Source organism: Pinus tabuliformis, chromosome 5_1 (assembly GCF_031772625.1).
Source record: "Pinus tabuliformis cultivar Carrire ecotype Pingquan chromosome 5_1, CPIR1, whole genome shotgun sequence".
Classification (NCBI taxonomy): domain Eukaryota; kingdom Viridiplantae; phylum Streptophyta; class Pinopsida; order Pinales; family Pinaceae; genus Pinus; species Pinus tabuliformis.
In genome coordinates, this window is record NC_142305.1 from 428,330,769 (window position 1) to 428,353,059 (window position 22,291).

General features: G+C 38.7%; 1 protein-coding gene across 1 annotated transcript; it reads left to right on the top strand.

Annotated features, from left to right (window-relative positions):
- The first annotated feature begins 14,091 nt into the window (after nt 1-14,091).
- On the top strand, nt 14,092-17,381 carry LOC149165323 (sugar transport protein MST4-like). Its single transcript, XM_089431116.1, has 4 exons — nt 14,092-14,350; nt 14,984-15,303; nt 15,775-16,401; nt 16,517-17,381. The coding sequence occupies exons 1-4, from the start codon at nt 14,212-14,214 to the stop codon at nt 17,015-17,017; spliced, it is 1,587 nt and encodes a 528-aa protein (XP_089287242.1). The 5' UTR covers nt 14,092-14,211; the 3' UTR covers nt 17,018-17,381.
- The last annotated feature ends 4,910 nt before the right edge of the window (nt 17,382-22,291 follow it).

A 22,291-nucleotide genomic window follows, 5' to 3' on the forward strand; every position in this document is an offset into this window, starting at 1 on the left:
GCAGTGGGCGCTCTTGCCTGACCCGGCGAATGAAGTGTGGAGGACGAACCCGATGGTGTGGGCGCTCCTGCATAATGGCAAGCTACAGAGGACGACCTGAGGGTGGGTGCCTCTACCTGTGGATGAAGTACAGAAGGGAGACCTGGCAGAGTGGGCACTGCTGCCCAACGGCGAGCTGTGAAGGACGACACGGTGTGGGCACTCTTGCCCGAGATGAGTTGTGGAGGGTGACACGATAGGTGGGCGATTCTGCCCAGCAATGAGTTGCGGAGGGTGACATGAGGGTGGTCGCCTCTGCCCTAACAAGTTGCATGACATGACAGAAAGTGGGCACTGCTGAATGGAAGGGTAGCCCAACCTCGTGAGGTGGGCGACCCAACACGAGCAGGGCGAGTTGCTAAAATTTAGCGGATTTTCTAAGGTGAATTTTGGGGTTCTTGGAAAAGGTTGTACTTCTAAAAAATAGTTGTAAAGATTGTATTATTATTATTGGGCAAAATCTAATTTGGGAGTTTCCCCTCCCATTAAAAGAAAGTTATCTGATGTGAATATTGATAAATGATGATGATGTAAATTTTATTTTGTTGTGTAAAATGATGAAAAAAATAACTAAGTATTGAATGTTAGTCATAGCCCGTACTCATTAGTATTGGTGAAAAGAAAGTGGGTAGTGGTGTCGCACCTGCCTATGTGCGGTTGAAAGGCCACCGCCAGGATAGGGGCGTGACACTTGGCCTCCCACCGCCGCGTCTGCCCCAAGAGGGGTTCCTCCTCCTGAACCACATCTTACGACTTAGCACCCTCCAGAAGAGTCTGCTTCAGCCTTCGCTAGTCTCATATCTTCATTAGGACCTCCTCGAACTAGACCTGTTGTCTCCAAATTCATAAAAAAGCTTGAAGATATCCCCGAAATCGTTCTACCTCCCTCCTTGCCCCATCAAGTTGCTCTCTCATTATCGGAAAGAGGCTTGGTGGGTCAGTTTACTAGCCTTTGTCCCTCTCCAAAAACTGTGCAAAAATGGGTTGAAAGGAACTGGTCTCATTCAACACATGGGAAAATCTCCATTCGATTCTGTGGTAGAGAATTTTTCACCTTCCATTTTGAAACTAAAGAGGATAGAGATATGATATTCAGGAATGAGCCTTATTTCATGGATATAAGGGGTCTATATCTAAACAAGTGGACGCTAGACTTTGACCTTGAGCTAGATTTCCCAAGCGTTGTTCCGATCTAGGTTCGTCTTCCTCACCCCCCCCTTCATTGCTAGGGAGATAAGTCGGTAAAAGAAGTGAACAAAAGGAGAATATGCATGCTTGCATAAGGATCTACGTCAAATTTGACCTAGGCGAAGGACTCCCCGAAGTAGTAAAGATCAAGGTGGATAGCTGGATGCACATTCAACAACTAGACTACGATCAGATCCCATTCAAATGCAAGGTATGTCACAAGTATGGTCATTTTTTCTAATATATGTCTAACAAATAAGAACATGAAGTAGTAGAAGCTCAAGAAACAAAATGGGAACCAGTAAAAAAAATATTGCGAATAAAACATCTACCTCGCCAACCCCCTCCTCATCATCTCCTCTCCCCTTGAGTGCTCCCATAACTCATCCATCTAATTTTCAACCCCTCTCATCTAATCCCCTCCTTGACTACAATCCCTTTGGACCTCTTGACTCTTCCCTCGCCCCTCCTCTTACTTCTCAAGAACCTCTCGTTGCTAATCCTTCTTCATATGCCCCCCTCCTCCCCCCTTGGCCCCTCCTCCCTTCCTCTCTTTTCCCTCTCCTCTTCCCCTAACCTCCCTCTCATCCCCCCTCCTCCTTCCTTTAAAAGAATTCTCACAAGAAACCAGTCTAGAGGATCCCTCCTCTCTTCATACCTCCACAAAAGACAAGGAAGAAAGACCGATAAGGAAATAAGGGACGAAGTAGAAACAAAGGAAATGGAAATGGGAACACAACAACCAATGTACTCTTTACTTGAAAAAGGAATAGGAAACAAGGAGAAAATCAAACAACCTAACCGAGAGAAGGGTCCCTCTGCATCAATCCAAAACAAGTAATGAATTTGGTCTCCTGGAATTGTAGAGGCCTGAGACACCCTAAAAAATTCAATGTAGAAAAGGCCTCCTAGCAATGGGAAAACCTGATATATTCATGATCCACGAGATCAAAATCAATGAATAGGAAATGGGAAAAATGTTTCAAAAACTAAGGAATTACGATGGCTCAATTCTCCAGGAAACTGTGGCATCCGGAGGAATATGTACAATATGGAGGAAGGACAAATGGGAACTGCAAAACCAACAAATAGATCCACATTGGATCAAAACAGAATTAAGAAATAAATTATCTGATCTTCAAATTTGCCTTTACAATGTGTATGCCCCAAATCACTACAGAGATAAAGAGTCATGTTGGATATCCCCCAAAGAAAACCTACTGTAGGATCAAAACAAAAGCCTTATAGTAGGAGGTGATTTAAACTTGGTTTTGAATGTTGAGGAGAAATCAGGAGGTATTTTTCATGCAGACCCTTCTCGAGACTCCCTCGAAAGTATAATAGAATGTCACAACCTAATGGACATTCCCCCAAAGAATGGGAAATATACTTGGAACAATAAAAGGATTGGGAAAAGTAATATAAAAGAGAGACTGGACCGAATTTTAATACAAGACAGTATCATAGAAGAATTCAACTCTGTATCTTCAAAAATCATTCCCTCAATGGCCTCTGATCACAAACCAATGGCTATCAACTTAGGGACAATCGAAAACTTGGGCCCTCTCCCATTTCGATACAACCCTTTATGGAACAACAAAGAAGAAGTTAATCAAATAATAGCAACAACTTGGACTCAAAAGATCATGGGCTCACCAAGCTATGTGTGGGAAACAAAATTAAAAAGTGTTAAGAATAGTCTAAAAATTTGGGCAAAAAATAATCACAAGGAACCACATAAAAGAAAGGAAGAATTGCAGAAAGAAATGGAAATAATTCAGGAAAAGATAGAAGGCAGGGAAGACACAAAAGAGAATCAATTGAAGGAGAAAGAGCTACACTGGGAAATCTATAGAAACAACAGGAAAGAGGAAGAAGAATGGAGGCTCAAATCCAGAAATCTTTGGATTTCAGGTCGGGGATAAAAACACTACATTCTTCCATAACACAACAAAGATGAGAAGAATCATAAATCATATTGACACAATAAAAGGTGAAGGAGACCAAGAGATCAAAGGGCAAGAGGTACTTAAAAAAGAAGCATATAACCATTTCAAAAATTTATTAACAACTAAGCTAGTAAATCCAGATTTTGAGAGCTTCACAAAGCACATTCCTAAGAGGATAAATGAAGAAACAAATTCAGAACTCTTGAAAGAAGTTGAAGAAAGTGAGGTTCAAGTAGTTGTGTGGAGCCTCCAGCCTGATAAAGCACCAGGACCAGACGATTTTTCAATAACTTTCTACCGCTTCTATTGGCCCATCATTAAAAAATATCTAATAAGAATGATCAGAAATGTCTTCCAGAAAAAGAAGCTGGGAGGTTACAAAAACTCAACCTTCCTAGCCCTCATCCAAAAAGAAGCAAGACCCTCAACTTTCAATCTCTTTCGTGCTATCTCTCTATGTAATTCATCATATAAATTAATCACCAAAATCCTAGCCAATCACATAAAACCTCTCCTATCCAACTTAATATCAGAAAACCAAGGTGGTTTTGTTCCTAGCAGACAGATCGTGGATAACATCATGATCGCTCAACAGGCATTGCACTCCAGTTTAACAAAAAAAGAGCAGGGCTTTATTCTAAAACTTGACATGGAAAATGCTTTCGACAGAGTCAATATTTCTTTCTTATCAGTTGTCCTAAATCAATTCAGCTTCTCTATCGAGCTTATAGAAATTATAAATGCATGTATTTTCGGCATGTGGATAGCCCTTCTCATCAATGGAAGGCCGTGTGAGTATTTTCAAAGATCTCGGGGATTGAGACAAGGATGCCTATTGTCTCCCTTCCTCTATATATTAATGGCAGATTCGTTGAGTAAAAACCTTGAGCATTGTAGAAGAAATTGTGCCCTAACATGCCTCTCAATAAGCTTTGGAACCAAAAGTATAAACCACTCCTTCTTCGCAGATGAAACTCTTCTAATGGGAGGAGCTTCTTGTATAGTGGCACGAAGATTCAAAAAAGTGCTTGACAAGTTTATGGAAGCATCAAGTTGTTTACTCAATAACAAAAAGAGCAGAATATATGGATGGAATGCACCCTCCCGCACCCTCCAAAGAATTTCGCAAATCCTTGAGATCACCCTTTAAGCACGGTGGAAGCATTTCCTATATTTGGGATTACTACTGTCAAAAGAAATCTGAGAGGAGAATTGTGGACAAAGCTATATAGAAAAAATGAAAAAGAAAATACAAACTTGGGGAATGATCTGGCTTAATCTAGCTGGTAGAGTTACACTAATCAAGTCAATCCTGACAGCTCTTCCCCTCTACCAATTTGCAACAATTCTAGCTCCAAAAAGTGTGCACAAGCAAATTGAATTAATCATAAGAAGCTTCCTTTGGCAAGGAGGTAAACCAAAGACAAAAAAAATTAGTCTCATAAAATGGGAACAAGTTACATCTCCCTACGAGAAAGGAGGACTCTCAATTAGACTTCCGGGAATGATGAACTTGGCCTTAGGAGCAAAAATAGCTTGGAGATTCATCACTGGGGACAACTGCTGGTGGAAGCAGGTGCTGGAATCAAAATATTTGAATTACTCTCGTTTCTAATTTCTCTCAGGGAAAACACCAATCAGGCCTTGCACCCAAATGTGGAAACTCATAAAAAATGTCCTACCTCTCATCAAGGATAATACATCAAGACTACCAGGTGATGGTTGAGACATAAATATATGGAACGATAGTATAATGGGAAAACCTCCTTTATCCACCCACCTAGAAGTTCAAAGGATAAGGAGGTGGATGAATTCAAAAGGGTTATGTACATTGGAGTCAATATCACAATGGGATCAAGATGACAACTCATGGAAAGAATGGAAGACACCTGATTTACCTCAAGATCTCAAACATCAGTGGGACTCTCTAATCTCCCTCCTCAAAGGAGCAGCCCCAATCAATCAAGGAATCCAAGACTCTTTCATATGGGACCCATCCGGAGGAGACTACTTAGTGAAATCAGGATATCTAAAACTTCAAGAACAACAAGGGCACCAGGATTGGTCTCCATGGAAATCGGTATGGAAAACTGAAAGTCTCCCAAAAATAAAATAAAAAAATTATATGGACTCTTTTAAAAGGAAAATCCTTACAGCTGACAATCTCAGGAAAAAAAGTTTCATCGGGCCTTCTCGATGTCCTATGTGTCTCATTGCAGAAGAGAGCATCCAACACCTCTTCCTTGAGTGCAATTTTGCAAAAGAATGTTGGAATCTTCTTGTATGCCCTTTGGACATAGTTGTGAATCTATCTCGTCCCGTCACTGAATTATATGTAGCATGGAAAAACAAGTATCCTTACTCTCTCAAAAATACGAATACCATCAAAAGATTCTGGACAAGATTACCCTCCTTCCTCTGCGGAAATTTGTCTTGCAAGGAACAATCAAATATTTCAGAACTCTAAGCCAGAAATTAGCAAGGTGCTCTAGAAAACATGGGGGCTAGAAACAAAATTCCTACCAACCAAAGGAACAAGAAAAATAGATTTCAATTAGCTACAACAGGAAGAAATAGAATGGATCAACTATGCAGACAACAAGCCAAAAGTGCCAAACATACCCAAAAGGAAAGAGGTCAATAAGAGCTAGAAAATCCGCTTAGAGGAGGAAGAATTCATACTATGGTTGAATGCTCTTAATAAACCTTGTATTTTCTTTGATGGTGCATCAAAGTCTAACCCGGGAAAAGCAGGTGTAGGAGGCATTATTCTCAACCAAGACAGGCAAAACACTACCTCTTTTGAGTGGGGATTGGGCACGGTCTCAAACAACAGGGCAGAGACATATGGGTTCCTTTTGGGAGCCAAAATTAAAAGAAAAAAAATCTAATGAACCCAATCATTTTGGGAGATTCCTCCATCCTCATCCAAGCAATGGTCATGAAGACCAAACTGAAAAACACAATGCTAGGCCAAATCACAACTAGGATCAGTCAACAACTGAAATATTTGGGACAAATCACCTTCCTGCATATCTTAAGGGAAAACAACAAAAATGTAAAAAATAAAGCAAATAAAGTAGTGCACGATCCCTAGGAGAAGTGTGGATTGAAAATGAAACTTTTTTTCTTCCAATTCCACAATCATTGCTCCCACCTCATAATCCAATAACAGTCACTTCATAAATTGGATTGGCATTCATTAAACTCTGCACCTTTCATTTCATGACTGAAGCATAATCTTTTTCAAATATTCCTTGTTGCAACTCTCTACCCAATATTAATCATCCTAAAAGATCGACCCTCTCCCTCTTCCCGTGACCTCCTCTTATCCTTCTCCCACATGTTGCTCCCCTCCCTCCCATTTTTCTATTTATTCTCTCCCTCCCCCGCAATTCTCTCCACTCCCTCCCTTCGCATTGTTTCCCTCTGCATTGTCTCATCATCCCTCCCTTCGCATTTTTTCACTGCTACATGCCTACAGACAATTTCCCTTATCCCTTATGTTCTTTCTGCAAGACAAGGGTGGGCAACTAACTTCATTTCGGGCTTCCCTGCTCCTCGATGCCTCTCTGCCCTCCAGTATAAGTTGGAACTCCTTTTGTCAGGCCACAGTTCATTACAATCTCTTTCTCTATCAAGAACTATTGTGTCGATCCTTACTCTGTCAAGGCCTTTGGATTTGAGCTTCTCTCTATCCAAGCCTCACTATCCTCATAACTCCAGTCGGAATTCTACAAAGGCTTCCAATCGTAGCAAAGGGAAAATGGATCCCCTCGATCGAGCATCCAAGAACGAGGCTTGTGTTTATTGTCGAGCCAACAAGTTTATGATTGATCAACTGAGGGAAACAATAAAAGAAATTCGACGCTAGTCGAAGTTAGAAAATGCATTCTTAATGGGACGACTTGCCAACCAGAACGCACAAATTGAAGCTCTGAACAACAAGTGCGCACATTTGGAGAACTCCATAACATTCCTAAAAGGTATCCTCACCAACAAGACTGGGGAAAACTTAGTCTCAGGGGACAAAAGCAGCAGGAACAAGCCAAGAGAAGAGCCCAATGTAAATCAGAAGTAGGATGAACCAATGTTAAGTGTTTTATGGAATTTTTTTGTAGTTTTTACCATGCATCAGCTCTAGTAATTCAAGCATTATAACTAAGTAGTTTCTTGCATTATGAAATGTAAATGTTAGGTATTTCTGCAGTAGTATGTTAGAATCTATAAGCAATAACTAGTAGGGAAATTTGGAATTTATGAAATCAAGAACACATCTGATTGCGGGAGATGTTTTCTTCATGCCCTCCCTCTCAGTCTAGCTGGCTCCAAAAATCTTGTCATAGGAGCTTGCTTCTTCTTTTTTGAATAAAAATTCCAATATGCAACTTTGTTAAAAGAATAATAATAATTATTATTATTATTTAAATTAAATTAATTAATTAAAAAATATTATTTTATTATTTTAATTTAATTAAAATAAATAATATATTAAAATATATATTTTATTAAAAATCATATGATAAAATCTGACCAAACAATTAAATATGCAGTAGGAAAAACAAACAAAACGAAATAGTGTAAGATTTCATCACTGTTATCTTATAATTGAATAATACATAAAATGATTTTTCCATATTTAGTTTCCGGGTATATGCACATACAAAATAAAATATCAATATCAACTTATTTTTAAATGATTTTTCCATATTTAGTTTCGGGATATATGCAAATACAAAATAAAATATCAATATCAACTTATTTTTAAAAGCAGTTAAATTAACATTTTTTATAATTTATTTTATTAATAGCATTTTAATAATTTAAATTTCATTTTTTATATAAATTGATATATTTAAAAATAGGGATTTTGTATTTTAGTGGATAACTACTATTTATTATTTATTTTAATAAAACATGTAAATTAAATATTTATTTAATATAAAATAAAAACATAAACTTTATATTAGTGGTTATTTTTAAGTCGAAAATATCTATTAATTAATATGGTGTTAATTAAAATTTAATTGTTTTGATGAGAAATTTTAAACTATATTTTTTTTCAAAATTGAAAAGTTATTCAACAACTGATTTGAATAATATGGAAAGACAAAATATAAAAAGACTTTAATTTTTTATATTATAATATTTTAAGTGTAATTTCCAATACTCTCAATGCTTAATTTAATTTACAAGTTAATATTTATTATTTCTAAATAATAATTTTTTCAATAAAAAATGTATAAATATAAACAATTTTAATATGTAATTATTTATAAAATAATTTACAATACTTTATAATTATTTAAAATCAATAACATGAACAAACACTTCAAATTATTATGCCGTGTTAATCTAACATCTCATGATTTTATTTATAAAATAATTTACAATACTTTATAACTATTTAAAATCAATAACATGAACAAACACTTCAAATTATTATGCCAAGTGTTAATCTAACATCTCATGATTTTAACGTAGTCAAAACAATTTGATCATGATTTTAACATAGTCAAAACAATTTGAGCATTTGACCAGGGTCCCTTTTTGACATGTTTGCTAATTTTTGTTGAGAGATTCTTGTGTGTGAATACTTAGCTTTTTTCAGGGGGGAAGGAATCCTCGCTGAAGAAGCAACATTTAACATATTTACATCAGCGTGATTGACACGATATGTTACGGAGCAACGAAGCGGAATTTTAACATATTTACATCAGCGTGATTTGACACAATATGTTACGGAGCAGCGAAGCGGAAGAGGTACAATTGCTGAGAGCAGCTCAACATGCAACGAGAGTCGAACTTGGGTGGGGAGGCAATAAGTCGGCCATCCCAACCACGCGGGTAAACAACCAAGTGCTGTGTGAATACTTAACTTACTCAACGAGATTTTAGAAGATGTTTCAGATATCTTTTTTCATAATAATATTATCATTTATATTGGAAAATGTTCTAGTCAAACTGTATAATTTTGCAATACAAGAATTAATAAAGATGGTCATGAATAAATATCCAAAAAGTAAATTTGATTATCTAATTCATTTATATTTTATTTTTTTTGCTTAACAAATTTAAACTTGATACTCTCACATATTAATTAAACATAAAAGGTTTACTAGAACCTTGAGTGTAACGATCTCCTCCCATAGTTTAAGGAACTGGAATCGACAAACCAAAACCTTATTAACTTCCCTTAGGTGCTACAACACCCCCAAGGGCTAAACCACCCTTCAAGGTGCCCAAACCCTGAGTTAACTTTATTTTTCACTGACCTGAACTCCCAGGCGCATGCACAAGCCTGCATCCATGCGAATGAAAGCCTCCAGTCGCATGAAAAATCCTACAAGGGATTGATCACATTCTCAATTTCACAGTTCTATGCCTACTACCGTGAATTTTATGCCACCCTTTTAGGGCTAGACTCTAGGTCACTACCCAGAATTTGATGAAACTTTCCAAAACAATAAATGACACCTACACAAAGCCTTATATACAAAACTTAGATAAGAACTTGACCTAACAAGGCCTAACCATGACAAAAATTCCTTCAAACACATCATGAACATGCAATCTACATGTCAAATTCACATATCTAAACACAAGGATCTCATAGTTATCTAAGACTCGTCAAGAAGGTCTGATGCCATCTTACAATAGCCGCATTATCATCTATTAGGTCATACATTCATTAACCATTCATTTACTAATCCAAACATGTTGAAAGCCATAACTAGAATTTGTGATGAAACCATGCTTATAACCAACATATAACCAGGATATTAACAATGATAGATCAATCATTAAAGCCACATAATAACAAGTACATTTACACATCATACACAATAGGAAAATAACTCTTATTAACACATGCAAATCTAACCAAATCAGGGATTTCCATGTACCACCTAACCATAAATTGAGCTGAATCAGTTATTTCTTTCAACCAATCACCCCAGTGCCATATTCCAAGCATGAATGTGGGACTCACAACAAAACCAACTAGAGATTTTCAGGTTTTACTGGATATCCTACCATTACTGATCAAGGGATTCCTAGGCTTGAAACCCTCATCTCTACAACCAGGCCTTACTGTGTATCCCCACATTACTGGTCAAGGGATTCCTAGGCCAAAACAATAAACATACATTACAGGTTTTATCACAATCTTGCCATATATCGGTCAATGGATCATTAGGCCCTAAAAAATCATGGATGCCTCTGGATCTCTCCACCTAAATCGTGAGGAATTTTTCCGTCTCCACGCTCTAGGATTTACCGTGTATCCCGCCATTACCGGTCAAGGGATTCCTAGGCCCAACGAGGGTATTTACCTCTAGGATTTATCATGTATCTTGCCATTACTGGTCAAGGGATTCCTAGGCCCAACGTGGATATTCACAACTAGGCTTTGCCGTATATCCCACCATTACCGGTCAAGGGATTCATAGGCCTTGTGATTTTTCATGAGACCACCCCTCAATTTTGAATCCATTCAACAATCCAGCTCAACCAAGTAAAAGAAGCCCATCACACCATGGCTATCCGGAAATGACAAGGCAAGGTTGAAAACCATTTTCACACCTAGAAAATCTCATGCCAATGACAACAAGAGAACCAAGAACACACATGCATGTACCATGCATGCCAAAACTAGCAATGAAATCATACTTGCAACTCGAAACCTGTAAGTAATCCCATTGTAGCCACTTGATATAACTCTTCCTTACTTGATATTTGCCTCCCTTTGCTTTCTTGTCCTTCCTTTTCCTTTCTTTCCTTAATGCTAGAGTGCTCTAAGAATGATCTAAGTGAGAGAGAGAGAGAATGGAGAGAGAGCTCCACCCAAAAACTGTCAAAAGTCCATGAACTGATCCTCGAAAGCCTTTTTATCATTGAGGTCTTTATTTCTTTGTTTTCCTCTATTTTCCCTTCATTTTCCTCCTCACATGCAACCTGTGACCTTTCACCTTCCTTTTCTCCTATTTTCCATTTTTTTCATAAATAAATGCTAATTAATGCCTCTTTCCTTTTCAAATGCTTTTGTTAATGCCTTTTCCAATTTCCTTTAGCCATAATGAACCAAATGAACCCCAACTATGATGTTTTACTCAACATTCAACTTGGAATACGTGTCCCATGACCTTGGTCTTAATTTTCCTTTATTAACTTTATTACTTGGGTTTTTAACCCGGGATTGTTACATTGAGCCATGAATAATCACTTTGATAAAATAAATGTTTATTAAAACCTTTGAGCCATCACCCAAATGCTCTTCAATCTCAATCTTGGCTACAACAAAGGTCTTTGTCTTTATGATGTGTTCTAGTTCTTGAGGATAACATGAAGCAACACTATGGATAGGTTTTAAGAAAGAGGTTATTGAGGGAGTGGAAATAAATCTATATGGATGTCAAGGTATGACATTATCTTACTAATTAATCTTTTTAGAAAGTTTATCCTTTCATAAAATTCTAATTATTTTTCATAGTAAATATTCATAAGGGCCTCAACCTCACTCTTATTCTCACATTATGAGATATATACTTTGTTGTGTTTATTACACATTTATCCCAAAGTTAATTTTCTTGTTACATTCAGCTAACCAAAATTCATTTATTCCACTTTATTTTTCAAATCATAATACGGAAAAAATTATCCATTATATTCTTTTTAAAATGTTTCACTAGACTTCCTCTAGCTTACATAAAATGTAACAACCATTACTCCGATGATAGTGTTACATTTCACAAATTTCTTCCATCAATAACACTTACAGTATTGATTAGATTTCAAAAATCAATATATATAATTTTTTTAAAATATATATATATATAAATTTAATTTAATTAATAATATATATAAAAATGTATTTTTGTATTTTAATTTTAAAATAAAATAAAATATTTATTTTAATACATATAAAATAAATTTTATTTTATTTTAAATATATATTAAAATAAAAAAATTCAACCCAATTTTCTCATCATTGATTTCATAAATGGCTACATGTATTTTTTTTCAATCAAGACTTTCAACATTAACCTGAAATTTTTTTCCTCTTTTTAATGAGAAATTAGAAAATATAAAATATTATAACATATTTTGAAACCTTCCTCACCAACATCAAATATTCTAACAAACTCAGTCAAATTCTTTCAACTTTTTTTTAAATGAGAAGTTAAAGAGATAAAATATTATAACTAATTTGGTCAATTCCGTAGCTATAATGATAATTCAAATGCTTCACTAAAATAAAATAACAGACATTATACTATTTAAATATTATATGATAAGGATATAATATATTAGGAGTAGTCTACCTGGGCGGAGGAATGGCCCGGTTTCCGTCACCGGAAAAACCTCCGGCTCCGGCCGCCGGAAATTCCTCCGCCCAGCTCCGCCACCCTCAACGAGCTCCGCCCAGCGCCGCCGCGAGCTCCGCCCACCTCGTTTCCATGAACTTCCAGATAATGCTAAACATCGATGCGTGGCGCAATGGTAGCGCGTCTGGTTCAGATCACAAGATTACGTGTTCGATTCGCGTCAGGTTCAATGTTGTAAGTTCGTTTTGTATTCTGCTGCTCAGAATCTTCATTTCGGGCCCTTTTCTCTGGAGGATCTTCGGTTCTGGCCCTTTTCGCTGAAGGCAAAGACCTCGACGCAAATTCGATGTCATTTCTGACCCTTTTCACGGAGGACAAAGAGCCTAATGGCAATTTGACGTGAATGTTTTGTGCAATCTGCTCAAAGAGAAGCTGATTATTTGATAGGTCCACTCTTTGCAACTCAAAATTGTGAGGAAGTCTTCGATTGGAAGCAAAGAGAACCTACTCATCCTCTCTTTGCTTCCAATCGAAGACTTCCTCACAATTTTGAGTTGCAGAGAGTGGACCTATCAAATAATCAGCTTCTCTTTGAGCAGATTGCACAAAACATTCACGTCAAATTGCCATCAGGCTCTTTGTCCTCCGTGAATAGGGTCAGAAATGACATCGAATTTGCGTCGAGGTCTTTGCCTTCAGTGAAAAGGGCCAGAACCGAAGATCCTCCAGAGAAAAGGGCCCGAAATGAAGATTCTGAGCAGCAGAATACAAAACGAACTTACAACATTGAACCTGACGCGAATCGAACACGTAACCTTGTGATCTGAACCAGACGCGCTACCATTGCGCCACGCATCGATGTTTAGTATTATCTGGAAGTTCATGGAAACGAGGTGGGCGGAGCTCGCGGCGGCGCTGGGCGGAGCTCGTTGAGGGTGGCGGAGCTGGGCGGAGGAATTTCCGGCGGCCGGAGCCGGAGGTTTTTCCGGGCGGTGACGGAAACCGGGCCATTCCTCCGCCCAGGTAGACTACTCCTAATATATTATATCCGTATCGCATCCACACCTGGCAGATCCAGAGGTTCCAGCAATAAACGCTGAAGGAAATATGAATTTCGCTGAGTTGTAATCTAACGTGGAATCGCGGTCTCCGCATTGAGTGTAATTTTGTGTTCATTTTATCCTTAAATCTCCATCATTATTCATCCACGTGGCAAAAACTATTCGGAATTGGAGACCTACAGCATCGACCGTGAGTGTAAGTTATTCCACGTCACTGCTCTCTCCTGGCGGTGGATAAGGAAGCAAGTGCCAAATGGATGGGGTGAAAATTTAATTACCATTGCTAGACCTATGATACCACGTGTCAATGTAACCTGGAGACGGCATTTAATGCAAGAGTATGTATCTACGTGTCTAATGGTGCCGATAAGACCTCGGGGGTGTTGCCAAGGACAGCGTGATCAGACGTGGACTGCATGGTTCCGAGGAGGCTGACTCGGAATATTTTTACAATGTTTGACTGCCGGAACCATTTCATCACAATAAATTCGAAGCCGGGGAGCCATTTGCAATTGCGGAGGCCATTTGTGTCCATAGGCAGAAGACGAAAGCAGGAGTCGGTCTGTCATTTGTTTGCATAAAAGAACTACTTGTTTAGTTCTTTCAGGATTTTGTTGTGTTTTAGGTGCAGAGGATATAGTAGAAAGAATGGCCGGCGGGGGATTTACAGGCCCAGTAGGGTCTGGGAATGTAGCCTTCGAGGCGCGCATAACAGCTTATGTTATCATAACTTGTATCATGGCTGCCAGCGGCGGGTTAATGTTTGGCTACGATATTGGAATTTCAGGTAACCTCTGGAAGCTTTGATTTCGTTTGGCTGCTGGCTCAGTGTGCGCATAGATTTCACTCATTTAGCTGTTTTGTAATGAAAAAATTGACTGTTTTGTGAAGAAATCTGAAAATTTGACGGTTTTGTGTATTTTCAACAACTATTGCAATATACTGCTTTCCTCCGCTTTGTTGAAGGCCGGAATATTTCCTTCCAATTTGATCTCGTTGTCCTGTAACTTACAGAAGAAAGAAATGAGAGAACTTTTCTCTCTCATTGATTTCTTATGCACCTCAACAAGGTTCGATAATTGTTCTGCATATTTTATAAAGAACAGTATTTTCTTGTGCGAAATTGCTGGATGTTAGGCGTCAGAAAACAGTATACTATATATACTATGGATTTTCAATGTGGAGCCTGATCAAAATTTTCATTAGTGAGATTCACGCAATCCTTACGACTGATGATGCTTTCATATTGTTGTGTAAACTGAATATCTTAAATGAATTTTAGGAGTTCCATAATGTGATCTGAAGGTCTTCAGCTCTTCATACCTTTGGGAAAAGTTTGTAGGAATACTCTCCTTTGAACAGATTTAGCTTCTTAATTTAATTTACATCCAGGATCTGACGGCTGATTGTCTTAATGCAGGCGGAGTGACTGGCATGGACGACTTTCTTGAGAAATTCTTCCCCGCCGTGGCGCGCAAGGAACACGAGGCGAAACAAAGTACATACTGCAAGTACGACAATCAAGGATTACAGCTCTTTACATCATCTCTGTATCTAGCCGGTCTTGTAGCCACATTCTTTGCGTCGTATACTACCAGAAGATTTGGCCGGAGACCGACAATGCTTATTGCCGGTCTATTCTTTCTTGCCGGAGTCACCTTCAATGCGGCAGCGCAGGATCTTCTAATGCTCATTATCGGAAGATTATTACTTGGATGTGGAGTCGGATTCGCTAATCAGGTCTGAAAACAGAGGATTTATATTCCTGATAAGACGGAATCTTTGATTTAGTACTAAGATTCAAATAATTAACAGAGGAATCGCTCCTGCGCATTCCCTTCAGGCAAAAAGCGCCTTTAATAGCTCACTTCTTTTTGCGAAATCATTGCATATATTGTATATTATTTTCTATATAACCAGAGTACAGATCCGTAAAATTCCTACACGCATTTGATATCACAAACTTTGCTTCTAATTGAATCCTTTGAGTTTTCTTTTAAAACGTAATGAGATAGCTTGCATTAAAACATATTCTATTATATTTGTGAGGTATATACTCAATTGATTCTAATTCTCTGCAAATTTCTTAGCTACATTATCCTCTGCGTGCCTTCATTTTGGGATAAATCTTAGACAGCATTGTTTTTCTCCTTCAGTCTATCGATTGGAACACTGATGCGATGAAAGGGCCTTTCTTTTATGTAACTGTAGGCGGTTCCTCTTTTCCTGTCAGAGATAGCACCGACAAGAATTCGAGGGGGTCTAAACATCCTCTTCCAGTTGAATATTACAATAGGCATTCTGTGCGCAAATTTAGTGAACTATTTTACAGCTAAGATCAAGCCATGGGGATGGAGGCTTTCTTTGGGCTTGGCAGGTATCCCTGCAATTCTGCTATCTGTGGGGTCTATATGTTTAGTAGAGACACCCAACAGCCTGATTGAAAGAGGACACCTGGAAGACGGCAAGAATGTATTGAGAAAAATCAGGGGAACTGATAATGTGGATGCAGAGTTCAGTGAACTAGTTCAGGCTAGTAAAACAGCCGCGGAAGTTAAGCATCCATTTCGAAACCTCATGAAACGCAGGAATAGACCTCAGCTTGTCATAACCATATTTCTGCAGATCTTCCAGCAGTTGACTGGTATCAATGCCATTATGTTCTATGCTCCCGTGCTCTTCCAGACCCTGGGATTCAAGAGCGATGCTTCTCTTTACTCTGCGGTTATTACTGGCGCAGTCAATGTGATATCCACTATAGTTTCCATCTACTCGGTGGACAAACTTGGTCGAAGAGTGCTTCTTCTGGAAGCAGGAATACAGATGTTCATTTCACAGGTCATCCCCATTTGCTCTTCTGCTTCATTTCGATTTCATTGCTTTGTTTATAGGCAGCTAGTTCATTTCGAATGGTGAAACATAATAGTGATCATTGTGAATATGAAAATTGCAGGTGATTATTGGAATCCTGTTGGCGACAGGATTGAAGGACGGGCAGCAGCTTTCTCAAGCGACGGCCATTGTGATAGTGTTGATGGTTTGCGTTTTCGTGTCAGCGTTTGCATGGTCATGGGGTCCTCTCGGATGGTTGATTCCCAGCGAAACGTTTCCACTGGAAACAAGATCCGCTGGACAGAGCGTGACGGTGTGCGTGAATCTGCTCTTTACATTTGGTGTTGCACAGGCGTTTCTGTCAATGCTTTGCAATTTCAAATACGGCATCTTCTTCTTCTTTGCTGGTTGGGTGTTCATTATGTCCCTCTTTGTGCTGTTTCTCCTTCCGGAGACGAAGAATGTGCCGATCGAAGAAATGATGGACAGAGTGTGGAAAAAGCATTGGTTGTGGAAGAGTTTTGTGACAGATGCCGACCTCATTGATGATGATGAAGATGTCAATTCCAAACAAGAAAATGGAAGAGCCGGTGGCCATGCGTACCATAATTCTCAGTTGTGATCTTCTTCCTCCTCCATTGCACTCAGCAGCAGATGGCGATGGCAATAATAATAACGGCATTACTTCTGCTATGCTGTCATATTTGCCTGTAACAAATTAAATTTTATGAAGAAGCGCACCAACACCAATGGCGCCAATCAAACAACTGAGTAGCGTGAAATCGGTAAATACTTTCGCCCTTCCAGGGTTACATCATTGTTTATTTCCTCGTTCCTCTGATCCCCCATTTCTATGGAAAATTAAAATGGCTCCGTGTTCCACAAGGGGATTATCTGGCAACTTATGTAGGTGGCCACTTGTATCGATGGCCACATAATTTATCATTGGTTTCCTATAATAATATACAGGTACGAATTTTCGGTTGCAGGCCCACAAATGGTTTTTGTTTGTGAGAGAAATTGTGAATGTAATTTTGCATCTCGTTGCAAAGAGATAGATTTTCCGCAACAAAAGTAAAGGTGTGTTGCAGCAGTTAACATGTTTCTCCAATCTTTGTTTAAGGTTACAATCACAATAACATTAATTCTTTGAAATTCAAATTATAATAGAAAATTAATTTATTTAAATCATACATCATTTATTTAAAATCCCGAAAATTAAATTGATATATTATAACTCTGTTGGAGTGAAGATTGTTTTATTTCATTTAATTGTTTAATCTATGTAAATATTTTATAAATACTATAAGATATAATATATTTGATACTAACTAATAGATTAAGATAAAACAATTAAACGTGTTTTTAGGTGTGAAAGATTTTATATAATATATGTTTTGAGCATGGTATCTAAACAAATGTCTGGGTTATTTTATAAATTTTTATTAATTTATTGTATTTTGGATAGTGAAAAAAATTAAAATAATTTTTTTTTGTAAGTTTTGTGGTATTTTTTTATTACTTTTCAAAAATATTGCAGGTTACATCTATATGTTTGAGAGTTAGGTGGCCTCAACTTACCTAGAGGGAAACCAAGTTTGTTAGCCACCTAACTGCAAAATATGCTATTCAATAACAGAAAATAATAAGTCTAACCAGCCACGCTATGTAAGTATGAGAGTCTTTATTCTTCCTATTTTCTAAATATCTATAAACATAACTACTAATAAGCTTAGAAATTTGAAACTGTATCATGAAAAACTAGAAGCAAAGATGCATTATCGCTACTCATCATCAGTTGAATCCACCTGTGCATGATCCTTCACAGTGGAACCTGGCAACTTTGTGTGGGGTATACAAGGGATACGCTGCTCTATTTGGCTGAGCCAACCATGCTACTGCTGTAATTGAAACTGTATTTTTTGAAATTCTTTGGTGTAATCTGAGTGTTCATGAGGGGCCAAATGCATATCAGGAGGAAATTGCTTTAAAGCTTTTGTCAGAATGATCCTCATCATCCAAAACAAATGGATTTTCTTCTTGTATTTAAATTATCTGCCACGAGTGTGGCCTGGATCTGGAATCACAGTTTGCCACTCGTCCATATCAAGTTCAAAATCCTCCTCGGTTTGTCGAATCTCAGCCTCCCAATCTACAATAAGTTGCTTGACTGGGTTGGAGCTACTAGCATGATATGCTTGAGTCTCTTCCTGAATTATATGAGAGGTCAGCTTGCGTCCCCGACCTGCGGCCCCCCCCCCCCGCCCCCGCCCCCCCGAAGGATTGGGTTGACTAGTCTAAGAAGGGGAGGCCTTCCGCTGCTTCCCACAACCATTCTTATCTTTACCAGCGGCCCAAAGCATGATTTTATTGTTACCTGACAGAGACTGCCCCGTTTCTAACTCTTGAAGTCGACCCGAACAGGGTCACAACTTAGATGTTCGGCGGTGCCAAGGGTCGCTCCAACGTTGCAAACTTGTTAAAGCAATTTCAAACAAAACCAACCAAGTAAGGAACCCACTCTGAATCTTACTATCAACCGGCTGCCAACACAGTTTAATGGTTCCACTTTTTCCATTTTTCCACCTTTGCCCACTAACAGGCCTGAACTGACTAACAACACCATCCACATTCAAGACCCTTGAATTATCCAGATGTGTCTCATAATTTGTTGATTCCACCAACAAAACTTTACACAAAGAAAAGAAGAGGAATTTGGGCCAACAACTACCCTGAGCTCGCAACCCACAAAACCCCTTCCATCGAGACTCCAAAAGAACCCAAGCTACATAAGACAAACCTGCTTGCCTAGAAGCAAACCTATGATGACATGAATTAAGCCAAGAGCAACCTTGAGATCGAGACTGTCCCACAACTGGACAAGAGCGTTGAACCCGACATACCTATCTAGCAGGTCCGAACTTACCCTAAAATGGTCCAACAGGGTTCTCCTAACCTCGACTCTATAATAACGCAGGTCATGACCAAGGCTAGATATAACCAAGGCTTGAATTTGAGCTCACCCAAAGCCTAAATACCTTGGAACCAAACAAAATTCACCACAGACCCAAACCCTTTCTGGTTCATTTTTACCTGGGCAGGGAATACCACCACATACAAAACCTTCTACCAACCAAACGTTGCAGGAGCCCATGCGAAACAACCAAATCCCATACACTACTAACATCGAGACATACAAAAATAAAGACTCAACACAAACCAGAAACCATTCGAGGCCATGCTCCACACAATTCCAATTCCAGTCCCAACAAACCACAGACCCATGCAACTCATAGTTCGAAGGGAAAATATATTGATCCACACATGTAGAGGAAACTAAGTCAAGGGTGGAAACATACTAGTGATCGCTGCCAAGACCTGGAGTAGATCATGACCACAATTTGCCCAAAACAACCATCTCAAACGAAATCCACAGAAGCCTAAGGTCGCAGACAAACTTACCGAGCAAGCCAGAGGTAAACCTCGCCTTAACATTTGTCATAATAACGTTGCCACCCTCAAGGAGGGTCATTAAACCACGCATGCGCACCACCACCTCTCCAAGTGCAGCATGCATGTGGAGGGTGGCCAGAAAATTCTGGTAGATACACATTAAACAATGGGCCAGGACAAGCCCAATGGGGCTAGCTCACACCCCGATTAGGGGGAAAATGACTAAAATATTATTTTTATCCTTTAACTTAATTTAAATGAATAGCATATATATATATATATATATATATATATATATATATATATATATATATATATATATATATATATATATATATATATATATATTGATTTAAGTAAATAATGGGTTAAAATATATATTGTATTAATAATAATTTATTATATTAATGTTTTAGAGTGTTATTAACATGATCCCGCCTTCATGCGCTTTTCTAGCTTGTAACCAACTCTGAACCTTCAACTCTTTCTCTACACTCTTGCTTTCCCTAAACCCCTTCTCTGTTGAGCTCAAGCAGGAATGATGTCCCTCGAGGGGGTGAGGAGGGGGGACGGAAGGCTCCTCCACTCCCCTACGTCATCCCGATGCCTTTGCAGACCCTGACCCAAATCCCTCTACCCCCTTTGCACAAGTTGCCAAACCTGACCTGCCAATGGCCAAATTTGCTAACGCGATCATGTCAGAAACCCAAGTAGGCTTTGAACTTGAACAGAGGAATATAAACACATGCAAGGCTAAATCCAAGAAGATTCCATGGCTGCACATCCCTTAAGCTAGGTTAAATAAAAACATTTAATACATGAAAGACCACACATTGATTTGTAAATTCATCGAGGTCTGGTTGATGGAGAAGATGCTCCTGCACTGGATTGCCTTGCGATCAAAACCAAAAGCCCATTATGAGGTCAAGCTTAGCTCTAAATGATTTTTCAAAGTGGGTATTGATGCACCAAGAAGACCTCAAATATGTTATGGAGGACGACCCATGTTTCCTCCACTCGGTGATCCTGTACATGCGATAGTGGATGCTGCATTTTGTTCCATACAAGGAGGACTTATCCTGGGCTTCGATCTGGATCTAGCTCTACTCTCTACCCAACAAGTACTAGGACCTTGATACCCTCTGTGACATAAGCAACAGTCTGAGAAAATTTATATTCCTCTCAAAATAGAGGTGCCAAGGCTTCTACACAACCTACACATGAATGTGTGTTTACATGGACATCTCTAGTTCCCTCCTTGAAGCTATAGCCCTTGAATCACAAGACGAAGATTAGTTCCAATTGCTCGATTATGAGCATGTACCGTTTAGATGCATAAAATGCCACCAACATGGCCACCTATTCAAAGATTGTCCCCTCAATGAACCCAAACCAGAGGAAGCAAAGAATGGATCCATCGATGCAAAGGGTTCCATGAAAATTCCATCCAAAAGAAGACATAGCTAGAAGTAGGGCCCTTCCTTGCAACCCAAGCGACCAATGACCAACAACAATTTTGAAGTGCTGGAGGACCTCCCAGAAGAAACCCTAGAAAATGTTGAGAATCCCACTTAAGTGGAACCCAGTATGAAAAGGGAGCAACCAATGGCAGTGGAAAAAGGCAAAGATCGAGCTCTCATTGATCCCCCAAACCAAAAGGACTTGTATCCTCAAGATTAAGATTCCCCCATGATATAAGAAGATGATTTCATCGACCTAGAAGGACTATATCTCATAGCCATGGAAGATGCATGTCGTCAAAATAAAAAAAACATTATTCCTGACAAGCAGGTCCATCTTCTGGCCATGACACTCCAGAAATTCAAATCCAAGATGCAGTTGGGAGTTCAAACTATTACACTAAAGGATGGCAAGAAAAGTGGCAAAGAATTCAAGAAAATAGGTCGAAATTCTACTCTACAAAGACTAGACACCCTAGGTCGTAAGCTTGTTAAATCAAGGAAATATAAGCAAATCTCAGAGTTTTACTCCTCCCGATCAGGAGGTTCCCCATGAAGATCATCTCCTAGAACTTAAGGGGGTTGAATAACCCCTTAAAGCATCACCTCCTCTGTCGGAAGATCTAGAAGGATCTTCCAACAATATTGCTCATTCAAGAAACCAAGTTCTCTAGCATAGATTTTGCCACCATTATCTCCAAAATTTGGAAATTGACTTGCAGTCTAGCAGTGGACGTAGAAGGTTCCTCGAGAGGCCTATGAATTGCCTAAAACCTACCCCAAATAGGCATGGAACCATTTTCTCTCAATTCTATTGTCATAACAACATTTCATTTTCTAGGTTCAAACATCCATGGTTTCCTTTCCAACATTTATGGTCCTCAAGCCCCTTCCAAGAAACAAGATATGCTAGAACACCTCACCTCCCTAAAGAACTTGATTAATCCCACCAAATGGATCATTGGAGGTGACTTAAACACACT

Bases quoted from the DNA above. Each gene is read 5' to 3' on its own strand.
- LOC149165323 (XM_089431116.1), top strand. From the start codon at position 14,212: ATGGCCGGCGGGGGATTTACAGGCCCAGTAGGGTCTGGGAATGTAGCC. The intron at 14,351-14,983 runs GTAACCTCTGGA...GTCTTAATGCAG, and splicing joins CTACGATATTGGAATTTCAG to GCGGAGTGACTGGCATGGAC. The intron at 15,304-15,774 runs GTCTGAAAACAG...ATGTAACTGTAG, and splicing joins GAGTCGGATTCGCTAATCAG to GCGGTTCCTCTTTTCCTGTC.